Source organism: Molothrus aeneus, chromosome 27 (assembly GCF_037042795.1).
Source record: "Molothrus aeneus isolate 106 chromosome 27, BPBGC_Maene_1.0, whole genome shotgun sequence".
Taxonomy (NCBI): domain Eukaryota; kingdom Metazoa; phylum Chordata; class Aves; order Passeriformes; family Icteridae; genus Molothrus; species Molothrus aeneus.
In genome coordinates this window covers 5,512,525-5,537,664 of record NC_089672.1, presented here as the reverse complement: position 1 = coordinate 5,537,664, position 25,140 = coordinate 5,512,525, and the positions used below count along the sequence as shown (strand labels likewise).

Genomic DNA, 25,140 nt, shown 5'->3' with positions numbered 1-25,140 from the left:
CGTCCCCGGTCCTGTCCCAGTCCTGCCCCTATCCTCGTTCCTGTCACTATCCCGGTCCTGTCCCCATCCCCATTCCTGTCCCCATCCCCGTTCCTATCCCCATTCCTATCCCCATCTCTGCCACGGTCCCTGTCCCCATCCCAGTCCCTGCCCCTGTTCTTAGTCTGTCCTAATCCCTATCCCGGACCTTGTTCCTGTCCCTATCCCTGTCCCATCCCTGTATCCGTCCCTGTCCTGGTCTCAGTCCCCGTGTGTCCCAGTTCCCACCCCTGCCCCTCTCCTCGTCCCTGTTCCCTTCTCTGTTCTGTCCCTCTGTCCCTGTTCCATCCCTGTCCCGGTCCCTCCGTGGTGGCCGCTCGGTCTCCTGCTGGAAAATCGACTGTAGTGATGCTCCCACTTCACTGAAATGAGGGAAACCCAGGAGGTGCCCGACTTGGTTCAGCAGGATTTCGTGCAAAAATCACCTGTAACTGCAAAAAAACACCCTGAGTTCTCCTCCACGCTTTGATTTATTCCTTTTTAATACCTTCAGGGTGAAAATGGGGCTCTGCCTCACAGGTGAGGGAGAGAGCAGAGCTGGGATTCGCACCGGGCTGTGAACCAGAGCCAGGAATAATTAACAATTCTCCCAGATAATGAGCGGGGTTTGGGACACGGGGTCCTGCCTTATCGGTGACCCGGGAGCTTCAAAGCACATGAGGAGCAAGTGGGCTTCGATGGCATCCTCGGGGCTCTTCCCGTGGAGCTGTCACCTCCTGCTGCTGTCTCTGTCCCCTGCTGTGTCCCACGGGTCCCTTTGTCATGCCAGGGCTCGGTGCCAGCCTCGGGCAGGGAGATCAGGAGCAGGAGGACCCCGGCCAGACGAAAAGCTGAGCCTGAGGACTAATTAACATTAAAGAGAGAGAATGGATTAACCGGTGGAAGGTGGGGCGTTAATTGATAAAGAATCCGGTGATTTGTAGCCAGGGAGCTGCGATTTCTTTGTTTGCTAAAATCACTCTCGCAGTGTGGAGGTTTGAAACTCCTCGGGTTTGATTTGTGGAAAACTTCTGCAGGAAAAGCTGCGCAGAACAAACTCCTTCCAAAACCCGTCCCCGAGTTTGGAGCGTCCCCAGCCTGTCCCCGGTGCGCTCCCCACCCCGGAGCGGTCACTTTAACACTTATTTGCTCACTTATTTAGCACTTTTTCGGTCACTTTAACACTTATTTCCCAGCATTTCCCACCAGGTCCCACAGTTCTCCCGCTGATGGATGGCTCAGCGCTCGCTCCGGGCTCGGGATTAGCCACAAAGTCACGTCCTGCCCTAAATCCCCGCTGCCAACTTGCACTTAACATTTCCAGCAGAGCCGCGATACCATCTCGGGAAGCTCGTCCAGACCTGGCAGGACCAGCCCTTCCTCCTCCCTCCTGGCAGATGCTGCTCCGAGCCCTTCCTCGCCTTTCCCACCAGGAATAAACACCATTTTCCCTAAAACCCCCTCTGGCTGCGTGCGCCAAGGGCACATGACCCGCAAAATTGGCCTGTCATGCTAAAAGCACATCAATCACCGAGATTTACCGGGGAGATACCGATTATCCACATTGTTTTCGCTCCAGGAGCGGGACAATGAGCAATAATTGGCGCAGTTGTCCTGGATTTCATCCCGAGGTGCTGATATCAAACATCTCCAGCCCCAGCTCCCACTCTGCCTCTGCTCCAGCTCCAAAATGAAGTGTCTGAGATGGAGCTTGATAAATTCTCCCCTTTTGGATCTCCTGAGATGGGATCTCCCCTCCCGCTCCCTGGGAAGGAATGCAGATGGAGGCAAGGGGAGGGGGCTGCGGCTTCCTCCCCCAAAAACCTCCCTCAATTCTCATTGTTTCCCCGGGCAGCTTTATCAGATCGAATTCCAGCGCGAACCTGGAGCTGCTTCCTGAAAATGCCCGGGTTTGCAGCACAAACTGCAGCACAAACTTCTCTAATTCGGGGCTGCTGGAACATCCAGCACCCAGAGCTCCGGGATTTGGGGTGGGGAGGTCCAGGTGAGGGCAGGGAGAGGCTCCGGGGTCTCCTCCTGTCCCCAGGGAATTGTGCCATTCCTTGGACAGGACCAGGAGCTCTTCCCCGAGGGTCATTTCTGCCTCCTGCCTCACCTGGAGCACATCTGGGGCCATCTCTGAGCCCCATCTCACCTGAATGGCTCCAGCTCACCTGAATGGTTCCATCTCACCTGAATGGCTCCAGCTCACCAGAACTGAACTGTCCCTTTTCACCTGAACTGAGCTGCCCCATCTCACCTGAACTGCCCCTTCTCACCTGTACAGCTCCATCTCACCTCACCTGAACTGTCCCATCTCACCTGAACTGAACTGCTCCATGTCACCTGAATTGGACTGCCCCTGTCCCCAGAACTGCCCCTGTCCCCGGAACTGCCCCTGTCCTCAGAACTGCCCCTGTCCTCAGAACTGCCCCTGTCCCCCCTGTCCCCAGAACTGCCCCTGTCCCCGGAACTGCCCCTGTCCCCGGAACTGCCCCTGTCCTCAGAACTGCCCACTGTCCCCAGAACTGCCCCTGTCCCCAGACAGCCGCTCTGGGACCCCCCACTCCTCCTCCTCCCAGCCGTGTTTGGGAAGATTTTGGGATCTGAGGCTCCGGAGCACACCCAGAACCCCCGGGGCTGCCAGAACGGCTCCTCCCGGGCAGGTCAGGAGCTGCTGCTGCTGCTGCTGCTGCTTTTCCCGCTGGGTTTCATCCTCCAGACCCCCCTGCAGACAAACCCCAGCTCCTCCCGGGCAAAATTGACACCAAAGCTTTCCCAGGGAGGTGTGAGGCCGAGGGACTCGGCACCGGGGCAGCCGAGCTTGTGCTGTGATCCTCAAATGAGCTGTCTGCTCCTCTTGGTTTGTTTTATTTTTTTTTTTTTTTGCCTGCAGACACAAAGATTTTGATCTTTCACACTTCCTACTTAATGTTCCTGTTGACATTCCCATTATCCTCGGAGAAGAATATCCTCCGAGTCCCCAGTTGTTTTGAACCGGGCTCCAAACCCTGCTTGGAGTAGGAAAACATTCTCTTGTTTCACTTGGAACTGGCGAAAATTTATTTAATTTGAGATGTCCTTGTTTCCAGAGGGCAAATAAAAGCACCTGAACCACCCTCCCCTCCGAGAGCCCCCAAATCCACTCGCACAGAAGGGTTGGCTCAGCTCCCTGCAATATTCCCTCCAACCTTTGGGAACTTCCAGGGTGGAGCAGGCACAGCTGCTCTGGGGATTCCATGCCAGGCCCTCCCCACCCTCCCAGACAAAGATTTCTTCCCAAAATCCCACCCGGGTCCCCCTCTGACCCCCCAGCACTCAGGGCTGACACACAGAGGGCCCCTCTGCCCATCCAGGGGTTAATCCTGCCCCTTTTCCATGGGGAAAACTCAGATTTTCTCCCTGAGAAACCCCAAGCCCGGGCTTTTGGCAGCCTCCCCTCACGTGCAAACCCCAAATCCTGCAAAAAGGAACAGCCCAGGCACGTTACCTGCACCCCAGGGCAACCTTGCTGGGTGAAATTCAAACATTCCTGTGCAATCCAGCTGGAAACCCTGGGGAATCCAGCTGGAGCCTCCCTGGAGGGGCTGAATGCCAGCCTTGATCTGCCAGGGACTCCCTGTGCACCCTCGGGAGCATCAAACACCACCCCAGGCCACAGCGGAGAGGGGCAAAAAGAACTTTGCATTTACAGCTAAATAATTGCCAGCTCTGTGGGCAGGCCCCGTGAGCAGCCTGGGTACAAACATCATTCAGCCACATGGAAAATAACTTCTGGTGCAGTTTGCAAAGCGCTGGGACCCAGATGACCAAAAAAAAGATGAAAAATATGAAAGGATCCATTCTGCTTTAGGTGCTCCTGATGTGGTGTGAGCCCCTTCAAAGGCTCCAGCTGGGCTGAGGGGCGGCCAGCACAGGCTGGGCTGGTGGCCTGCACAAACAACCCCCAAAAAAAGACATTTTAATTTCTTAAGAAGCCACATAAACCAGTTTGAGCTAATTACAGGGGCCTGGGTGTGAAAGAGCAACTGCAAAGCCTCAGGGACCCGGCCAAGAGGCTTTGATTTCTCTCTCCAGCTTGTAAAACCCTCTGAAAACTTTTGCCCTGGCAGCTTTTCTGCTTCCAGAGGACCCCAGCGTGGTGTGGGCTGGATAGAAATCATCTGGGGGCACCTTCCACTACCCCAGGCTGCTCCAAGCCCCTCCAGCCTGGCCTTGGACACTCAGGGGCGGGAACTGTCACCCTCCTCTTCCTCCTGATTTTGGGACAGGGGTTTTGGGTACAGCTCCAGCAGCAGCTGTTTCCCAGCAGAAAATCCCACTTTGTGCTCATTTTCTGGAATCCTGTGCTGGAGCAGTCAGGAACGTCCCTGCCCCACAAATAAAAGCTGGAACTCCTCCCTGGAGCTGAGCTATCAAACAGAGCAGTGCCAAAAAGAAGGGGTGCCTGTTCCTGGAGCTCAGCGAGGAGCTGGGAAGGAGAAAATGAGAAAAAACAGAAGCTGTGGGTGCTGCTGTGCCCACTGGGCATCAGCACCAGCTGCAGAGCTGAGCCGGGGGATGCTGCTGTGCTCCCAGGATGGCACCGGCACGTTTGCTGAAAAATCCCTTCCCCAGGATTTCTTCTCCTGGCAAGATGAGAAGCTCCGGTTTCTCCGTGTTTCGCTGCTTTGGAATGTGTTTGGAGAATTGCTTACCCAGCATGGGAATTGTTTTTAATTAATGGCCAATCACAGCCAGATGTATCAGGCTCTGAGCCTGTCATGGGTTTTTATTATCATTCTTGTCCAGGCTCCTGATGTCTCCTGTCTCTTTCTTCAGTGTAGTTTTAGTATATAATTTTCTTTTAATATAAAATAATAAATATAATATAATAAATATGAAATAATATGAAACAATAAATATAATATAAAATAATAAATATAATATAATATAATATAATATAATATAATATAATATAATATAATATAATATAATATAATATAATATAATATAATAAATATTATATTATATTATATTATATTATATTATATTATATTATATTATATTATATTACATATAATAGTATAATATATCATATATAATTATATATAAATCTATAATTATATGTTATATAATATTAATTATATTATATAGTATTATATAACATTATATATAATTATATAATGTTATATATAATATATTATAATATTATATCATAAATAATAATATGATATGTAATATAATATATATATATCATAATATAATTTACAGTATATATCAGTATATAATAAATCAGCCTTCTGAGAACCTGGAGTCCAATTCTCACCCCTCACCTCGTCCTGGGGACCCCAACAACACCACAACGATTTTTAACCCCACAGGGGGAAGCCAGGAGAGCCGAGCCCTCCTTGGACGGCCAGAGCAGCCGGCTCTGCTCCTCCCTCTCCTCCGTGCCACCACCCCAGGCTGCCAATGCCTCCAGCCACATCCACTTCTCCTGCTCCTGCAGCCACCAGTGATGAAATCCCATTCATTTGTGCGAGCAACTGGAAGATTTATTGTAAATAAAGTTCTGCACATTACACAACTGGCTAAAAATCATAATTAGAGCTGCACTGGGGAACATGTTTTATTTATCCTGACAGTAGTCTGGCTCCAATAATCCTGCTGTGATAAATGTCCCGAAAGTTTGTGGAGTTTCAGCAGCTCCAGCCCTTATCACAGGGCTGGAAGGGGGAATTTCTGCCTGGGTTTGATGTGGCTCCCACAGCAGCGCTGCAAACAGCACCAGGCTGACTGGGAGCTGCTGGGAGCCTCTTGCTCCTGTGTGAATCAAAGAAATTGAAATTCTTCCACTGCTGCTAAAAATCTTCCAGGGCTGCAGCCACGTCTGAGCGAATTATCCGGGCTCTGGGCTAGGGGGAAGTGACAGAGGGATTGGGAGCAGGCAGAGCCCCGCAACAGGGTCAGTGACACCATTAATGGGATGCAGACATCCCCATCTCTCCTGCTCTCCACCCTGCCAAGACTCCCAGGCCTGCCTTGATGGTTTCAAGCACAATTTCAGGCCCATAAAACATCAGAGGAGACAGGAATGATTATCCCAGGCCTGACAGGAGCCTCCGGAGGACACGGGGGCTCTGTGCTAACGATGCTCCAGCTTCTCCTGCTCCCCCATCTGCTCAGGGGCACTTCCAAATTTACCCAATTCACCCCCAGGGTTTTATGGCTGCCCCGAGACCCATAAACGACTCTGAGCGCAATCAAACATTTTTCTGGCTTTGCTCATTCCTCAGGAAAAGAGGAGCCCAATCCACCTCCCTTCCATGTGGGGCATCCTGGGAAGTGTTTGCACACAATCCCATCCATATTTATGGGAAAATCCTCCTGAAATCACAATTGTTGAATGCACCAAAAGCACCAAACCCATTTATTGTCAGAATATCAGAGAGGCTGTGCCCAGCCCAGAGCCACAACTCCATCCCCTGCACAGGGGTCAAGCAAAATTTATGATCCAAAATATTTATGGTCCACAAATATTTGAGTCTCTGCTAAATTTAGAGCGGCCAGAAGATTTCCAGCTCTTTTGATGAGAAATACTTATTTACTTTGCTATAAAAAGAACATTCCAGCAACAAAGAGCAGCAGTGCTCTGATCCAGAGACCTCCAGACTCTTTCCCAGCTCCTGCTCCTCAGTGGCAGGGAATAGGAATGGCAATCCCAGGCTGGCTTTGCTTCATGGCAGGCGACTGTTTAATAAATAGAATTCCAGAAGGGCTTTGTGCATCCTCCTGTCTGCAAAACAACATTTCCAACAGGAAGGAATACCTGGATTAGGTTTATTTTTGCAAAGCTGTCCTTAGAAGTGAGACCAAACAGGCTTTTCCATGTTTTCCAAGGATTTTCCTCTTTCCCCCCAGCACACACACACCTACCTGAGAAGCCTGAAGGGAAAAATAAAAATAAAAATAAAAATAAAAAGTTTGGTTTCCTCAGGAAGAGATTCCAGGGATGGGCACCACATGGACCCCTGGGACGGGAACCACAGCTGCACATCCAGAAAAACTCAGGAATTACAGAGCACCCAAACCGTGCACTGCTGCCCCAGGAGTTGGGGAAAAGCTCAGATAAAACAGGGAGGAATATTTAAGTGCTGCAGAATGGAGGAATTCCAGAGCGGTTGGGGCTGGGAGGGAGCCTGAAGCCCACCCAGGGCCAGCCCTGCCATGGGGACACCTCCACTGTCCCAGGGGGCTCCAGCTGGGCCTTGGGCACTGCCAGGGACCAGGGGCAGCCCCAGCTGCTCTGGGCACCCTGTGCCAGGGGTGGATTCACCCCAAAGACCCCACCTGGACCCCCTCTCTGCCACTCTGGATGAAAGAACGACACCCTCGGAGAGGGACCGAGCAGATCCTGCACACAGGAAAGGGAGGAGCAGCTCCACTGCCGCCAACCTGAGAAACACCACTTTCATACCCACGTGGAACCATCCAACAAGGAAAACCCATTCCTTTGGAACTGTGAAGCTTGAAGTGAGTCCCAGCTCATCCTCTCAGCATCTCCTGTCTCTGCCAAGCCCATCCCGGGCGTTTCTGGCGGCCAGGCCGGGCCAAAGGAACAGAGAAAAGGAGGCAGGGAAGTGCCTGGGAGCCCCAGCCGCAGCATTCCCCACAGCCACACGTCCTTGGCATCCTTCTATTACTGGCAAATGGAGAGGAACAGAGGAAACTCTGCATGGCTTTCATCTGAAATCCAGAATCCCTGCATCCCACCCAGAGGTGCTCTGATGCCGTGGGCTCCAGAAAAATCCCTGAGCTGCGGAGCTCATGCCTCACACAGACCTCTCCAGGATCCATCAGCACACCAGACACTACGAGTTGTCACTAAAGGTTGCAGCCCAGGATTTATTTCAGAGCAGAATGCAACAGCTTCTCCACAAAAGGAGACCGTGTGCATCCAAATCAAGCTGACACAGATACAAAACAAAGCCCTTGGAAACAGAATTCCTGATAAAAGCAGAGATTTTTGCAATTCATTCATCAAATTAAATAAGGAAAATGGCTTGGAGGAGAGGAAAGTTCAGGAAGCGTTCTGTGCAGTGAAGATTTTACAAAAATGGCAGAGCCATCTTAAACCAACCTCTTAATTTAAAATACCACCACGACAACAAAACCACATTCCACTGGGACTCCCATCATTTGGGGATGCCAGGCAGCTCATTCACATGGCAGGGAAGAAAAACCTTCCAGCTGCTGAAGGAGTAGCACCCACCTCCTTTACTGGAGGAAGAGTTGGGATGAAGGTGTTGGGAAAGGTGAAAACCCTGACCCAGAATCTGCAGGAGCTCTTGGCTTCACTGACTGCAGAGCTCTTATTGCCAGGGCAGCCAAATTTTTGGCACTTCTAAACCCAAATAATCATGCCTGTTTATATATAATCAAGCTTTCACCATGGCTTTAGTGCTGCAAACTCTGCACGCCCCAATTAAGGGAGAATTTCTGCACTAGAGGAGCTGGAGGGGGCGAGGAACTGCAGCGTGATCCAAGCAGTGAAGACCAGAGGTGTGCAGGGATAAATATTCCCTTTTTCAGGAAGGGAAAAAAAAAGGAAAAGTCCCCTTTGAAAAACAGGGATCTGCCTTCCCAATCCAAGCACCTGAGCTCTTGTAGCTCCCACTGTCCTTTTATTGCTTCTGGAGGTCAGTGTGTTACACAGGTTTTGGTTTTGTGTTTTTTTGTTTGCTAAAAAACCAACAAAGCGACACACGATGATTTTTATTTTTGGAGCTATTGATAAAAAAACCCTCACCTGATCTCTTGGAAAGAAGACCCCAGTGCTGAGTGACTCCTGAGCTGCCAATGTTCGCAGTGCGTTAAAAATACGAAAAGTTGGCAAAACGCACCCCCCACCAAAAAAAAAAGGCTGAGAGAGGAGAGAAAAGCTTTTTGCAGCTGTAACATCCGTTCAGTCTGCCTGGCTGACAAGTGCTGCTGATGGAAGCGGCTTGCCAGGCCTCCCCGGCAGGAGGAGGGACAGTCTGGAGCTGCTCTGTCCTTCCCTCTCCCCCAGAGCCCCCGGAGTCACCTCTGGCTCGTCACCTGCGGGAGGATGACGGGGGCGCAGGCGATGCCAGCAAAAGACTCTGGGAAGTGCAAGTCCCTCTCCCACTCGTCCGTCTCCGTGTTGTAGACCTGCACGATGCTGGTCACGTTGTTCAGGTGCCAGTTGTAGCCCCCCACGATGTAAATCTTCTTCTCCAGGAGGCAGCAGCCGGCCTCCGACTGCCCCGCGCGCATGGGGCTCACCGTGGTCCACTGGTCCGTCTCGGGGACGTAATATTCCACGGCCAGGACGTCGAAGCACCGATCCACGTGGTCCATGCGGCCCCCCAGGGCGTAGATCCTGCCGTTGGCGCTGACCATGGCGTGCAGCACCCTGGGCTCGTTCATGGGCGTCTTGAACTCCCACTGATCGGCGGCGGGGTCGTAGCAGTGCAGGGCCTTCTTGTCCTCCACGGAGATGCCGTAGCCCCCCGAGATGTACAGCCTGTCCCCCACGGTGGCCCCGGCGTGGCCCCACGTCCTGCGCTTCAGGGAGCACACGTAGGTCCACTCGTTGTCCTTGGGGCAGTACTTCTCCACCGAGGCCAGGCTGCCCGAGCGGTTGCGGCCGCCCGTGGCGTAAACCATCCCTCGCAGGACGTTGAGCTGGAACTGGATCCTGCTCTCCTGCATGGCCTGGATGCGCAGCCACTGGTTGAGGTGGGGGTCGTAGCGGTAGGAGACGTCCACGGCGCCCTCCCCGCTGCGGTACTGCAGCTGCTGCCCTCCCACCAGGTACACGAAGTTGTCCAGCACGGCCACGCAGGAGTGGCTGCTGCCCACCTCCATGGCGGTCAGCTCGCGGAACTGGCGCCCGCCCGCGTCGGGCAGGCAGAACACCTTGGAGCTGACGGTGCGGTCGTTGTCGGTGTAGGGGGTGCCGCCAAAAGTGACGAGGGACAGCACGTCCGAGCGGATGGCCGTGCGCGGGGACTGCATCTCGTGCTGCCGGAAGGGCAGGATCTGGTAGTTGAAGGCCTCCAGCAGGTACTGGCGGCACAGCACGTCCTCCACCATGATGTCCAGGGTCTGCACGCTGTCCACCAGCTCCGAGGACTTCATGAGCGGGAAGCGGATGTGGCAGAGCACGCGGCTGGCGCTGGCGCGGCGCGCGGGGTCGAACTGCAGCCAGCGCACGGCGGCGCGGAACAGCTCGATCTCGCTGCAGCTCTTGAGCTTGTTGCTCTGCAGGAAGAACACCAGGCGCTCCAGGGGCAGGTGCAGGAAATCCTCCTCCTCCGAGATCTGCAGGAAGTGCCTGAAGGTGAAGGCGTCCACGGATTCCTTGAGGGAGGCCAGGCTGAAGGTGGTGGCCATCTGGCCGATGTTGAGGCACGTCTCCACGCTCATGGCCGACTTGAGGAACTCCTCGCACAGCTCCACCACCGGCACCATCTGCAGGAAGACGGCGGCTCCCAGCACGTCCTGGATGCAGTCGAGGTCCAGGGTGACCTCGGCGCTGTAGGCGAAGTCGATGATGTGCTTCAGGCCCTTGGCGGACACGCCTTTGAGCTCGATCACGTCCTGGCTGGCTTCTCTCATCCCGCCCGTGAACATGGCCCTGCAGGTCAGCAACACAAACAGAAAAATCCCCCCCTGCTTCAGCAAGAGATGCTGCACCTCGGAATTGGATTTTATTTAACACTCTGATTCTCTCGGGGCGGGGAAGGGGGAATAAATCAAGGCTAAATCTCTACGAGCCAGGAGGAATGAGAGTGTGCAATGACTTACATAAGGCTTGCATAAACAGTGCACTGAGGAGGAATATTCAGCAACTGGAGAAGTTTTTCAATCCCACTGGCAGCAGGAATAAGAGCAGACCACAGGACCAAGCTCCAGGAAGAGGCAGAGCTGCCAGAGCAGGGAGTGAACAATTCTGGACACCAATGAATCCCTGACATCCAACCAAAAAAGCATCCCAGGGGATCTGCACCAGCAGAGATTGGGAGCTGTACCCTGAAGGGTTTTAAGTTTAGGATTTGGGGGCACAAGGAGGGAACGCACCTGTGGTGGGAGTTCAGTGACTCCTGGCAGCGAGGCCTTTAGGCCCTGTTATCCTGTTACCTCGCAGGGAACTACGAAATGGCTCAAAAATTGCAGGTGCAACACATCTCATGAACAGCTTTGGTCTTCCAGCAGAACCTCCCCTCCAAGGCTCCCTCCCAAGGCCTGAAAAAATGGGAGCTGCAGCCCCTGCAGCAGGGGGCTGACAGGCAATTAAACAAAAACGGGGGGAAAAGGCTCAGTTACAGCACAGCTGCGAGCACATCCCTCGCCCAGGCCACGCAGAGCTCAGGCCTGGATCTCCTCCTTGGGAGGCTCCTCAATTCCACAGGAAGCACATTCCACACCGAGGCCTGCGAGGCTCCCAGCGCCGGGGCCGAGATGGGGACGGGGCTGCACCTGTGGGGTTTGGGCCCTTTTTGGCATTTGGGCCATGCCCAGCCCGTTCCAAGAGGGTTTTGCTGCCCAGGGGTGGCTGGGGGTGAAGGTCTGCACCCCGTGGTGCTCAAGGAGCAGTGGCAGAGCAGGTGTGGGTCAGGCAAAGTCAGAGCAGGTGACACGGAGTGACACAGGGCGACGTGGAGTGTCACCGCTCCCTGGCACGGCACGCACGTCCCAGCAATCCATGAAATGTCACACAAAGGGTCTTAAACCTGCACTTTTTGGGCTGTTTTTTTCCACCTGCTCTTTTCCATGGGAAAGGTAAACCCGTGGTGTCACCAGAGCTGCCTGCGCCGACTCCAAGGTGAGAGTCAGCCCCAAAAAATGCTGAGCAGACCCTGCCTCGACAGGGGAATAAAGGAATATCTTGGGAACACTGTCAAAAAACAGGAGTTCCAAGTTTCCTGTCCAAACCAGGCTAGAAAACCTGCTGCCTTCCAGCATAAACCCAAGAAATCCTAAATGACCTAAATAAGGAAATATCTGCATGTGAGATCAGCCTGCTGTAACCGAGTGACCAGGAACGCTGTTCCCAATTATTTGTCCGTGCAGCAGATGAGAGCATTGTGCAGAAATCCCAGCACATCCCATGTCCCAGCCCTGATCCCTCGCCCCAGAGGACACCCAGCCACGTGTGTGCTCCTGCACCAGCTGAGCAGGGAGAGGAAAGCCTTCATTGAGCCTTTATTGTTGCCATGCTGAAGACAAATCATCAACTAGAATGCAATTCCCTTCAAAAGTGTTATGGTTCTAAAATGCTGATTATATAAATGCCTCAATTTCACTCTTTTCCCTCCCCCTTCCCGCAGAAAAAAAAAAAAACACCACAGAGTGTTTTCAAAACCTGGATTATTCTGCTGCTGCTCCCCAGGACAACCTTCCTGAGCACCTCTGAAGTTCTGAGGAGGAACCCACTCAGCAATGAGATTCTGACAGTGGAACCACCCAGCAGGGAGGAACAGACCAGTGCCATTAGCACCTGGGGGAGAGCAGCTCCAGGGTTAATGGTGTGTCCTCAGTTTGGAGCCCCCATCCCTGGAGGTGTCCAGGGAACTCCTGGACGTGGCACTCAGTGCTCGGGGCTGGTGACAAGGTTGAACTCGGTGACCTTGGAGATCTTTTCCAACCTCACAATCACAATTTTGTGATTCTGTGACAGAAGCAAGATGGATGAAACACCTATTTTCACTCAGGACTGAATTCCCTGCCCTGCAATTGGCTCCCTCTGCATTAATTTGGCTGCAGAACTCCTCAAAGTGCTTTGGTTTTCAGCCCACACCAGCTGGGACGATTCTCCCAGACCTTCTGGAACCACACTGGGTGCTCTCAGCCCTGGGGCAGGGAGCCCCACAGACAGAGCATTGCTGGCTAAAGACAACAGGAGGATGGGATGCCTCATTTTGGAGCCTCACTGCCACCTCCAAATCAGCTCAACAGCAAAAGCAGCACCAACACCTGCCCAGGTGGGGTCAAAACCTGAGCTTGGGCTCCTGCCTTGGCCCAGCAGCTGCAGCTGAGCAAACCTGAGTGCAGAGGGACTGATCCTGAACCTCTACCTGCCTGCAGGACACCATGGAGCAAACCACACCTCCAAAGGCTTCTGTAGGGTGGGACTTTTGGGGTGTGGTGGGGAGGTTGGGGTGGGGAGGACGGGGAGACAGCAAACCCACGGGAAAGGTGAAAGCGCCTGCTTCCCTATGGGATTCTCACCTGAAATAGTCACTGCAGGCAGCCAAGACAACTTTATGAACCTGAAACACTTCATTATTTATAGTGAGGATGACATCAAGCAGCTGAGCCTGGGCTCGGAGCGAGGCCAGTCCCTGCAGCAGCGTGGTGCTGTGGCCAGGAGCAGAGAACGTGCATTTCAGGGTGCTGTTCTTGTCAGCCATGCTAAAAACAGAACAAGAGAGACAGGCTGGTTTGAGATGAGCACAGAACGTCAGGCACCCACCCAGCCAGATGGGGACACTCGGCAGCTGGCACCAGCTGGAAGGCAAATTCCCACCTCAGCAGCCACCCAGAGAACGCCAGCACCTCCAGCTCCCTTCTCCCAGCACAAAACATTTCCACGTTTTCCAGACATCCTCTGGCACCGCTGACATCCCTGCAGCACACATGGGGCTCCAGACACCACCCAGACATCTCCTGGGGCCACAACCTCCAAGGAATGTTGGTGTATCCAGCCCCAGAGTCCGCCCTGACCTCCACTTCAACCACAGCACCGCGTCACAGTTGCTGCTTCTGCTCAGCACCTTCCCTGCCTGCAGCTGCTGCGTTCCCTGCTCGGGCCAGGGACAGCCCTGCCAGCCCCATTTGATCCTTCCCTTCTGCCTGACCCCCGGGAGAGGAGCAAAAAGCAAAATATTGCACGGCACCGGCTGGCCTGAGCAGCGTCAGCTGCTTGAGCTGCACTGTCAACAGTCCCCTCCCAGCGTAAACAGCTCCCTGCTCTTCCCAGCGCCTCTCACACGTGTTCCCCAGCAGCATCCCGGGCCCTGCCTGCCCTCAGATGCACTTGGCAGTGGGAACAGCCTGGGGGATGCTCTGCAGAGAACCCCAGCACCCACTGCAAGGTTCCCTGGGCCCGCTCCTGGGGAATCCCAAATTCATCTGTACAATTTAATCCAGCTCTGACCGACTCTTCGGGATCGAGATCCCCTGTGTGCTCCTGGGGAGAAAACACAGGGATCAAGATTCAGGATGGGGCTGGTGTTTCCAGGAGCACCCTGCTGCTCGGTCCCTGCGTTTTTGAGGAATTTTTCATGGAAACGTGACCTCAAAAAAATCCCAAGGAGATTGGGAAGATGTGTGAGCTGCTCCCAAATCCACAGTGGGAGAGTGCACTTAGGACTGCACTTAGAGGGAATTATCATCACTATTATTGTTATTATTATTATTTAGGTGGGATAAAGCAAGGGAGCCAAAAAGGAGTAGGCAGGGTTGAGTAATCCCAGGGTTTGCTCCAACCCTCCTCCCTAAGAACAACAACAGCCACACACAATGGACCAAACGAGCCGGCGAGGTCAGGGAAGAGTCAGGGAGATGGGATAACAAAAAAGGGGATGTAAACAATCCTCAAACAATGAGGGACAGGGGACAGGGCTCGCTCCTATCGGGTTGCAATTTCCTGCAAGCTTTAGGGAGAGGGGAAATCTGCGATGTCCATCAGAGCTCCGGGAGGCGGCTCTGGAGCTCGCTGGGATGCACAAAGCAAACCTTGGCAGGCTGGTTCCAGCTCCTCAGGCTTGGGAACGCTCCTCAAAGTCCATGGGAGCTCCTGCTGGGACGGCTGGGGGTGCTCAGCTGGGGTGGGGGGGTCTGAAATCCCCACCCTAAAACCAAAGCACCCGAAAGAGCCTCAGAGCAGAGCGTGGAGTGTTCCTCGCTGGGATAAAAGGGATTAGCAAAAAGGCAGCTGCTGACAGGACCTTTATCCACACTCTGCAAGCCAAGAAATGTCTGTCCACTCTGGCGAGGAAAAGCGAGGGAAGAGACTGGAGGGACTCTCAGCACGTCAAAGCCTTTCCCTCTCCTCTCTGGAACCGGGGTTTGCTGGGGGAGGAAGGAGGAAATGCCCAGCAGCAGCACAAAAGCCCCAGCTCCAGGATGGACAGGTAAAATCCACAGGGGCGGATCCAGCAGGAGCCCAGATTCCCGAGTTTGTTGTGACTTTGTCACACTCCATCTCTGCAGGAGTCTCCTCATGGGAATTCTCCTCAATTTTTTTTTTTTTTGTCCTTTTGGTACTGATTTCAAACATTCCTCTTCCCAGCCCTGGGGCTCATCCCTATGGGAATGCTGTCCCTGGCTCCTCGGGCAGCACAGGTTCAAACAACGAGCGTCACCTGCACAAATATTCCTTTTTTTTTTCCTTTTCCTCAATTCACTTTTACAGGATTAGCACAGGGCGGGTTGGCCCATCTGTGTGGAATAAAGGTGTTTGCATGTGGGATTCATTTCAACAGGTAATGGAACAGCCACTCCAGGAAAAACTCCGTGTTCTGGTCCCTTTGTCTATTTACAGGGATAGAATAAAAGGATCCAATGATTACACAATACCCTGAAGGAGGGAAAAAAAAAAGTAAAACAAAAGAAAAGCATCGCTAATGTCCAGAAAAAAAACAAAAAACAAAAAACAAAAGGATTTTAAGGAGGAAAAAAAAAAGCTGGAAACAAAACAAAGTCCACACAAAGCATGAGAAATCAAGTAAGGGATTTATGGAAAACAAAGGGGGAGGAGGAGAGGTGAGAGAACAGCACCAAGCGGTGTTTGCTCTGCGGGCAGAAAAAAGGGATTTGTGATAAGAGCAGGCTTGGCTGGGCACGGGAGCACGCCTGAATCCACGGCCTTGGCTCCCTCCCCAGCACGGGGAATGGAGGAAGAAGAAGAGCAGCAGTTGGATGCCAGAGAGTGAAAAATAAATATATAAAAGCCCGGAGCACAAAAGGAAGCCTTGAACATGTGAGAGCGCCTTTGTGAGGCTGTCGCTATCTCATCCCAGATCTCCAAATGCCGTGTACTTGTTGCTTAACAATTTGTTACAGCAGGAACAGCCTGGAAGACAAAACTTGGGAAGAGTTTTGTCTCCTCCTCCTCCTCCTCGCAGCTCAGAACGTGCCCCGGGAGATAAAAGCCTTTCAGCACAACAGGGAGAAAGCGTTTACTCTGCTGCTTCCCCTTCCTTGGGAGGCAGGGCTGGGGAGCTTCTGGAATTTTCCTGGGGATGCTCATAAAGCTGGCGTTTCCCGGGGGTTTCTGTGGTCAGAGAGTCCCTCAGCAGCTCGGCTTGGAGCAGGGTCAGGCGTGGGGCTGCAGCCGAATTCCTCCGTTGGAAAAACGCAGGACACGAAACTCACACCCACAGCAACATCCCACGGCGGGCATCCCAACGCCCACGGCGGGCATCCCAACGCCCAGGGCAGAGATCCCAACGCCCAGGGCAGAGATCCCAACGCCCACGGCGGGCATCCCAACGCCCACGGCGGGCATCCCAACGCCCAGGGCAGAGATCCCAACGCCCAGGGCAGAGATCCCAACCCCAGGGCAGAGATCCCAACCCCAGGGCAGAGATCCCAACGCCCAGGGCAGAGATCCCAACGCCAGGGCAGAGATCCCAACCCCAGGGCAGAGATCCCAACGCCCACGGCGGGCATCCCAACGCCCAGGGCAGAGATCCCAACGCCCAGGGCAGAGATCCCAACCCCAGGGCAGAGATCCCAATGCCCAGGGCAGAGATCCCAACGCCCACGGCGGGCATCCCAACGCCCAGGGCAGAGATCCCAACGCCCAGGGCAGAGATCCCAACCCCAGGGCAGAGATCCCAATGCCCAGGGCAGAGATCCCAACGCCCACGGCGGGCATCCCAACGCCCAGGGCAGAGATCCCAACCCCAGGGCAGAGATCCCAACACCCATGGCAGAGATCCCAACACCGCGCCACCAGCAGCCTCTCACGTGGCCTTGTGGGCACAAAGGTGGCTTTGCAGAACAGGACTGCCACTTTCCATATGGAAACAGCTGTCAAAGGGACCTTTATATCCATGGCACGCACGGCGGGGGCAGCTGGAGTCCCACAGCAGAGCCAGGAGGGTGATGCCTTCTGGGCAGCAGCCTCAGAGCTCTGGGAACATCCCTGGGACATCCCTGGGACATCCCTGGGGCATCCCTGGGACCATCCCTGGGACCATCCCTGGAACATCCCTAGGACATCCCTGGGACATCCCTGGGACATCCCTGGGACCATCCCTGGGACATCCCTGGGGACATCCCTGGTACCCCAGCTGCAGGCAGGGAGCAATAACGGGATTGAGGATTTGTCTCTGCAGCCGGATTGCTTCCAATGCTCTGCGCTCACTGCGGGGCAGAGCTCAGCGTGGGGAAACCAAGCCCAGGCTGAACCCGGTGTGGGGAGGGCGTGGAGCTGTCCCAGAGAGGGTTGAGGGAGTGGTTCCAGGCAGGGAAGGCAACCAGGGCCAGAAACGCTCCTGATGCTGCTGCTGCTGCTGCACCCAGAGCGGAGCCCTCAGCCCCGGCTCGGGCTCTGCTCACGCATTTCCCAGCAAGGAACATTCGGGTGTGACCAAAACCAGATGCAGAGAGGAGGCACCTGGACCCCCCAGAGGCCTCTGAGGCCGAGATGTTGAGGGCCACACGTCAAGGATCAGCCCAGGCACAAAGAACATCCCAAGAACAAGCGGCCCCTGGCGCTGCCTCCTCCGTTCCCCACGGCGTCACGTGGAAGCCAAGATGCGTTTCGAGCTAATGAATCATTTTTACCAAATCTGTACTGATGATTAAAAACATCAAAGCTGGAATTAAAGGCTTACCAAGCATGAGTTCATATTTCAGCATGTTTGCAACCACTGCACAAGTACAAGTGGAGAGAATTAGAGGACAGATTGTAACATTTTAGTGATTGAATTAAAGGAGAAAAATCTGCCTGTCGTGTTCCTCCTCTTCTTTTACAACATGGAAGGAAGGGCAGTTTGGTGCTCTCCATCCCAGCTCAGCATCCCCACATTTTCCCACTTTTTGGGCAGGTGGTGCTGGGTAATTTTTCATCCAGGAGAAACTGGAGGGGGTTTGGCAGGATTCCTGAGCAGGGCAAACTTCCAAGAGCCAAACTCTTCCAGAAACGCCAGCTCCAGAGGTGGGACCCTGCAGGGAAGGGCTGGGGGACAGCAGGGGAAGGGGGAAAAGCAGCAGAACGTGTGGAAAAGCACCAGGTATGGAGCGGCACAGCTTTTCCAAGGCCAAACAAAAAGGGCTGGGATTGCAAAATAGCCAGCGAGGCACCTGCGAGGGATTTTTTGTGGTGAGAGAAGCAGAACTCCCATAAAGCTGGAGAGTAACTTTATTTAGAACATTAGGTATGAATATTAAGGACCTTCTTTAGGAACCTTTGACAGGCAGCATTATAGATATTTTAATAATGCAAATCATTTAATGCCTTTAGTTTCATGCCTAAGTAAAAAAACACATTTAGATTCTGATTTTTAAACTACAATTAAGACACTTAAAATCAAAACAAAAGTCAAACTCCCTCAGATAAGTCACTGGTAGCCATGGTGACTGTAATATTTCAGATCCTGAGGCTTTATATCACATGCCCAAACGATGAAAATGAGTTTTCAGCACTTCACACTCACAAATGCTACGTTAGGGCAGAAAGGCTGAGCCCCTCACTGCGGATTTGCTGCTTCCCAGCCTCTGGTTTGGGATTTTGGGGGAATGTTCCCGTGGCCCCTGCATCCCTCTGAGCAGACACAGCAAGGAGTTTCCCTGCAGGTTTGGGGGCAAGGAAGATGAGGCACAGAAATACCTGCCCTGTTAACCTACTTCTGCTCCCAAGTGCACTTGCAGCGTTTCCTGGCCAAATTAGAAAACCACAATAAGCACTTGATGATCAGCAACTAATTCAATATTAACACTCTGATTGAAGGGGATGTTTTCCAGCGAAACAAAATCATCCTCAAGAAAGATACGGGCGCAAAAAAAAAAAAAAAGTGTCTAATCGATTTCTTTGTTCCCTTTTCCAACTCCTTCCCTTAAATTCTCCCATTTCCCTCCTCTGCCTCCACTCATTTTCCACTCCTGACACCATCTCTTTCATCAAAGTAATAAATAAAAGGAGAGAGCCTGAGACTAATATTGCTGTTTAAAAGTGACTGGCAATTTGCAGGGCTCAAATAAAGAGGTTGCAAATGGGGCTGAGTTTCAGGAGTGATACTTTGTGGGAAAATAATGGACCTCTGGAAAACGCCTCAAGTGCAACAGCAAAGTTTGAAAAGTCTCCAGCCTCAAAATTTAAGGGAATTTATTGTTTGGCAAAGGGAGAGCAAAGAAACATTCACTATTTAAGAAGAAAAAGGACAAAGCCCAGCAAACAAAGCTTTGTTTTAGCTCTGTTCAGGGCTCTCAAGGCTGGTCCCTGTCCTAGGCCGGACTGGTCACCCTGGCATGGGGCTGGGCACTGCTGGCCAGCCCAGGCCTGACTCAGCCTGCAGCTCTGTGAACACAGCCATTAAAGCTGGATTTTACAGGAGCCAGGAGGCACCTGGCTCATTTTCCAGTGCTTTCTGTCTCAGGTCCTCCTGATCCCCTGATTTCTTTATCTGCATCCCATTTCCCCCAGGCTGGGAACCAAGGACACCCTGGAGACCAAAGGTAAAGCAGCAAGAAGCTTTTCAATTTATTTATTTGTTAAATATTTTTTTTTATGTCCTTAGAAGTCTCAGACATTTCCAAAATCTCTGTTTTTCTTTTCTTCTGAGCCGGGCTCGCTCGGGGCCCTGCAGACACACACGAATTTTATTCTGCTCCCAGGCATCAATCAGGAGGTTGTTTGCAAGCCAAAGGAGGTGGGATTTCGGTTTCTGCACTAATAAAACTGGATGGCTGTCAAAAAGCTGGCTGGCCTGGTAAAACAGAGCAGCAAAAAAGTGGAGGGTGAAAGATGTGAACGCGTTCAACTCTGCCACCGCCCGGGGTTCCAACGCGAGGCTCTGGGCAGGACATGCTGTACCAGGAAAAACTGGGGGGGAAAGGAAAACAGCAACAAAAAAAACCCAGAACCAGATTTTTTAAATGTTTCTGTCACAGAGCCAGAGGCAGCTTTGTGCTGGTGCAGTTTGGTGCTGGTTCCTCAGCAGCCAGAAGGACCAGTGGACTCTCAGGGGAGAGGCCCAGGTTTGGACACCAGGCCTTGGAGAGGCAAAAATGTCACAGTGAGATTAATGACAAGGATTTGCCGTTTCTCTTTTTTCGTATTTCGAGCTACCACAGGGTGTTTTGTCCTGGACTGGGCTTTTCCTCAGTCCTGCCCAAAGCTGGTCCCAGCAGAGAGGTGACAGCTGCAGAGGTGACACTCATCACCACCCATCCCTGCCCCGTCACCACCTCGGCTGGAAATGGGAAGACGCTCCCCCACCCCACAAACTTGATGATTATTTTTTGTCAGCCCCAAACCTAATCCCTCTGAGGCAGGAACAAACAGAGCAAGCACAAAAACCACTGGAAGCATCTCCGTGCCAGTGGCAGGCACAGGCAGGGTGACAGCAGTGACAGGGCCAGGCACACAGGGACCCTCAGAGCGTGGAGTTTACATCCCATAAAACCCATGCACACCCCCAAGCTGGGGCTCGTTACACTCTCAATACTCGCTGACAGCTCTGCCTTAAACACTGCACGTTTACCCAGCTGAGGGCCAAACCCCGCGGTGCAAAAAGTGAAATTACAGCGGTGCCACGTCCAGAAGAGCCCAAAAACCCGAGCTGTGCCCGGCTGCTGGAACAGCCCGAGGGAGCAGCGGGTGCTGCTGAGCCTCTCCCAGCAGTGCAAAGGCCGGGAGGCACCTAGTGGTGTCGGGAAGCACAGCAGAGCCACCAAGGCCACCCCAAAAGTGTCACCTGGGCCACACAGGCACTGCTGGACCTGCCCTCCTGCCCTGCGCCCGCTCCAGTGCCACCCTGCCAGCTCTGGAGCCCAGAATCTGCCAGGACCTGACACCCCTGGGAGCCCAAAATCTGCCAGGACCTGACACCTCTGGAGCCCAAAATCTGCCAGGACATGACACCCCTGGGAGCCCAAAATCTGCCAGGACCTGACACCTCTGGAGCCCAAAATCTGCCAGGACCTGCCAGTTCTGGGAGCAGAGCTGATCCATGGCATGATGGCCATCCCAGAATCTGCCAGGACCTGCCAGAGCTGATCCATGGCATGATGGCCATCCCAGAATCTGCCAGGACCTGCCAGAGCTGATCCATGGCATGGTGTCCAAACCAGAATCTGCCAGGACCTGCCAGAGCTGATCCATGGCATGGTGTCCAAACCAGAATCTGCCAGGACCTGCCAGAGCTGATCCATGGCATGGTGTCCTAACCAGAATCTGCCAGGACCTGCCAGAGCTGATCCATGGCATGGTGTCCAAACCAGAATCTGCCAGGACCTGCCCGGGCTCTGCACAGGTCAGTGACCTCTGGGTCACCTTCCCTATGGGGACAGCCCGTGCCAGCTGTGCCAGCAGCTGTGCCAGGGTCCCCAGTGCAAGGAGACCACTCCCCCCTTTTCCCACAGCCCCATCCCACTCCACACCTGGGGAGAAGTCAGCAAAGTTCCAGCTTTTCCAGAGGTCCCTGGAGCAGAGCTTGTGCCAGGCTGTTGGTGCCACAGGATTGCACAGCCCGGGCAGTGTGGCAATAGAACAGGAGCAGGTACGTGCAGGGCAGGTGCTCCTCTCCCCTCCCTGCACCTCCACCCTCCAGATTAGAGCCTGGCAGCAGCCAGGGAGCTCAGGCAAACTCAGCACAAAGTGATGGAACAGCAGAGAGCAGCAGCAAACCCAGAGCCCCACTGCTCCCATGAAAATGAAGGAATTGGTGCTTTCCAGCACTCAGCATCAAATCCACTTGCAGCCCCTGGCCTGAACCCTCTGCGCTCAGGTGTGTCCCCATCACAACATTGTTTTCTCTCCCAGCCCCGTGGGCAGCTCTGTCCTGCACAGGCTTTGTGCCACCCTGCCCTGAACAGAGCCACCCAAGGCCACCAGAACAGCTTTTCCTAAAGATCCCAAACTCCTGTGCAACTCCAGCATTTCCTAATAAATGGGAAAGTGGGACAGACGCTTTAACCACATCCTGCTCTGCAAGGCTCCTCCTTACAAAGCCACACAACACTCAGAGGTAGGACAGGAACCTGTAAAGCATCCCCCAAGTTTACTTTTGGTGTAAATAAAACCCCCAGCTCAGGACTCTCCCAACACTGCAAGAGCAGGCTGCAGTTATTTTTACAGTGATTCAGTTCGAGCATAAACATTTACACCACGTCTACCAGATCTAACAACTAAATCTGTCTGAAACTTGCCATGTGGCAGAGGATAGATCATAGAAACCCCACAAAAACTCCACTTCAGCTCCAAAAGGGAAAAAAATACCGAGGCTGATTGAAGGGTGAAGCTGTAGGAGATGGCAGGAACACCAAAGCAAGGCAGGCTCACAGCCCTTATCTTCCCCCTTCTGTGGTTTTACTCCATCCCCCTGGGCATTTCTCTCCTTCCCACCACTTTCTCAGAAGGAATAAAGTTTGGGAAGCTCAGGTCAGCACTCCCTTGGTGGGAACCCAGACATTTGTGACAAGACCTTGCCTGTTCATCCTGGTTTTCACCGCAAACACTCCGCTGTGTCCTTCAAGGGATTGCTCCCAATTAATTCCTCAGCAGCTTGTCTGGACACCTCAATTCATTCCCATGGAAAGGCCTGCAAAGGGACATTCTCTCCAGCATCTGGGATGATGTTTTTCCCAGATTTTTGTGCCTCTGCACAGCCCCACCTCACCAGGGCTGCAGCAATGATGGCTCAAGCACAGAAGCTTCTCCTGCTGAGGGTCCCAAAGGGTTCCAGGTTTCCTCTCCCCAGTCCCAAAGAGTAAATTCTGCAGCCTGAAACTCTCCCTCTACGCGATAAAGAGGGCTGGGAGTAAAATATGAAACCTAATTGTAAGTCATGAAATTCTACCCAAGGAGGAAGAGAGGAAGAAAAAAAAAAACCACCCAAGCCCCAATTGATTTCAAAATAGAAGATTGGGGCCATTTGCTTTTCAATGCCCAGGAGTGGCTTTATCTCGTGCCATCAGCTGTCCCTTTGTCCCCATGGTCCCCACAGCCCCTGTGTTTTGAATGGAAGGGCAGGATCCCAGCAGAGCAGTGAATTTCCCTGCTCAGGGGCAGCTCCCGGGCAAGCGGTAGCAATTCCAAAGATGGAAATTCTGCCCGTGGCGTTGGAGCTGCAGTGCACCATCCAAATGGCATGTGTGGAACAGCCCCGAGCCTCTGTCCTCCTGCCTCAGAGAGCAAAGAAGAAGTGCAAAAAGTCACCAGTGGAAGCACCTAACAAGGAATCATCGCTGACAGGGAATGCCCTTGGAATCCTCCTCACGCTCCACAGCACATCCCAAGTCCTCCATCAGGTTTCTCCTCATATTCCCCAATAAATCCACCTTCAAACAAGTAAAAAAAAAACCTTTAAACTGCCGACCAACAAGAAGCAGGATCCAAACTTGAATGGGCTTTGCTTTAAAATGAACAAAGAAAATAAACATTCGGCGATAGGGAACATGACGGAGCTGCAGCTCGGGGGAATAAAACTGCTGCAGCTCCAGCCTGGGTGATTTATCACAGCCCTGAAACAAATTACTTCCATTTCTCACTGCTGCACACCCAGGGAACTCCCAAGTGCCAGGGGAGAAGTGCTACCAACACCTGGAGTGAGAAGTGCTGGGATTCCTGCCTGAGAAAGGAAAGGGAGGCGCAGAGGGACAAAATGAGATGCTGCAGGTGACACAGCACGGAGCTCCACAGAGCACAGATGGTTATTAGGGGGGAAAAAATAGAATAGATCTATAGGTGAGGATTCAGAGAGGCTTCTCCAGAGTGAGCAATGCCTGGGAGAGCTTCCCCTCCGCGGCGTGACACTCACGGGTGGTGATTGCAAGAGGCAGCGCTGAGCATAAACGGGGCTTTGAAGGGAAGTGACAGCCAGACAGCACCAGCATCCAGGCAGACAGCACCAACATCCCCAGGACAGACAGCACAGCTGCCCCAGACAGAGCCAGAGCATCACCCTGACAGGTACCAAATCACCCTGACAGGAACCACATCACCCCAAAAGATACCACACACCCTAACAGGTACCACATAACCCAAAGAGGTACCACACACGCTAACAGGCATCACGCCACCCCAACAGGTACCACCTGCCCTGTGCTCCCTTCAGAGCCTGAGTAACCCTCCCAAAATCAGGGACTGGGGGTCTGCAGGCACAGCAGAAGGGATGGGGGGCAGCAGAATGGGCCTGAACCACCAAAAATTGGGTGTCTCTGGAAGTGCTACACCTGGTGCCTCTATAAACCCACAGAGCTGGTGGCTCCACAGAGCTGACCCAGGGTGGGACTCATTGTGGGGGTTTCATTGGGTGGGATTCACTGTAGGATTCCCTATAGGATTCACTGTAGGATTCCCTATAGGATTCACTGTAGGATTCACCATGGATTCACTGTAGGATTCCCTATAGGATTCACACTATTTTCTGCTCTAGAGCCTCCCCCAAACCTCAGCCTCCCTCCTCACACACCCCACGAGCAACAGCGTCTCTGCTCCTCACGATCGTTGCCTTCCCGCGGGGCCCGTTCAGGACAATCCCCAGCCCGAGTACACCGAGCACCGGGCACCGAGCACCGGGTACACCGGGTACACCGGGCACCGGGTACACCGAGCAACGGGCACCGGGCCGTGCAGCCGCCCGCCAGCGCCCCCGGGCAGCGGCTCTCGGTGCGGCCCGGCCGGCGCTCGGTGAGCCCGGGCCCGGCGCCCCGCGGGCCGATGGGGCCCGGCCCCGCTGCCGGCCTAGGCCGCGCCGGCCCCGCTCACCTGCTCGGCCGCTCCGCGCCGAACTCGGCCCCGCCGGACTCCGCCATCGCCGAGCGCCGCCGCCACAGCCGCCGGTGCCGCGGGGGAGGCGGCGGGGCCGCCGCGTTAAAGGCGCAGCAGCGGCGGGGACCGGGAGCCGCGGGCTCCGCTGCGAGCCCGCCGGGCCTGGC

General features: G+C 53.6%; 1 protein-coding gene across 2 annotated transcripts; it reads right to left on the bottom strand.

The window, feature by feature from the left end:
* Positions 1–490: 490 nt before the first annotated feature.
* Positions 491–25,140, bottom strand: KLHL26 (kelch like family member 26). Of its 2 annotated transcripts, XR_010785103.1 has the most exons (4): positions 24,971–25,140; positions 13,258–13,440; positions 8,810–10,663; positions 491–882 (listed from the first exon to the last, which is right to left on the bottom strand). XR_010785103.1 is itself a non-coding variant. In XM_066566547.1 (3 exons), the coding sequence occupies exons 1-3, from the start codon at positions 25,015–25,017 to the stop codon at positions 9,082–9,084; spliced, it is 1,812 nt and encodes a 603-aa protein (XP_066422644.1). In that variant the 5' UTR covers positions 25,018–25,140; the 3' UTR covers positions 7,879–9,081. The 2 variants fall into 2 exon arrangements, 1 of the variants encoding a protein (XP_066422644.1); XM_066566547.1 differs by lacking the exon at positions 491–882 and having other exon boundaries at positions 7,879–10,663.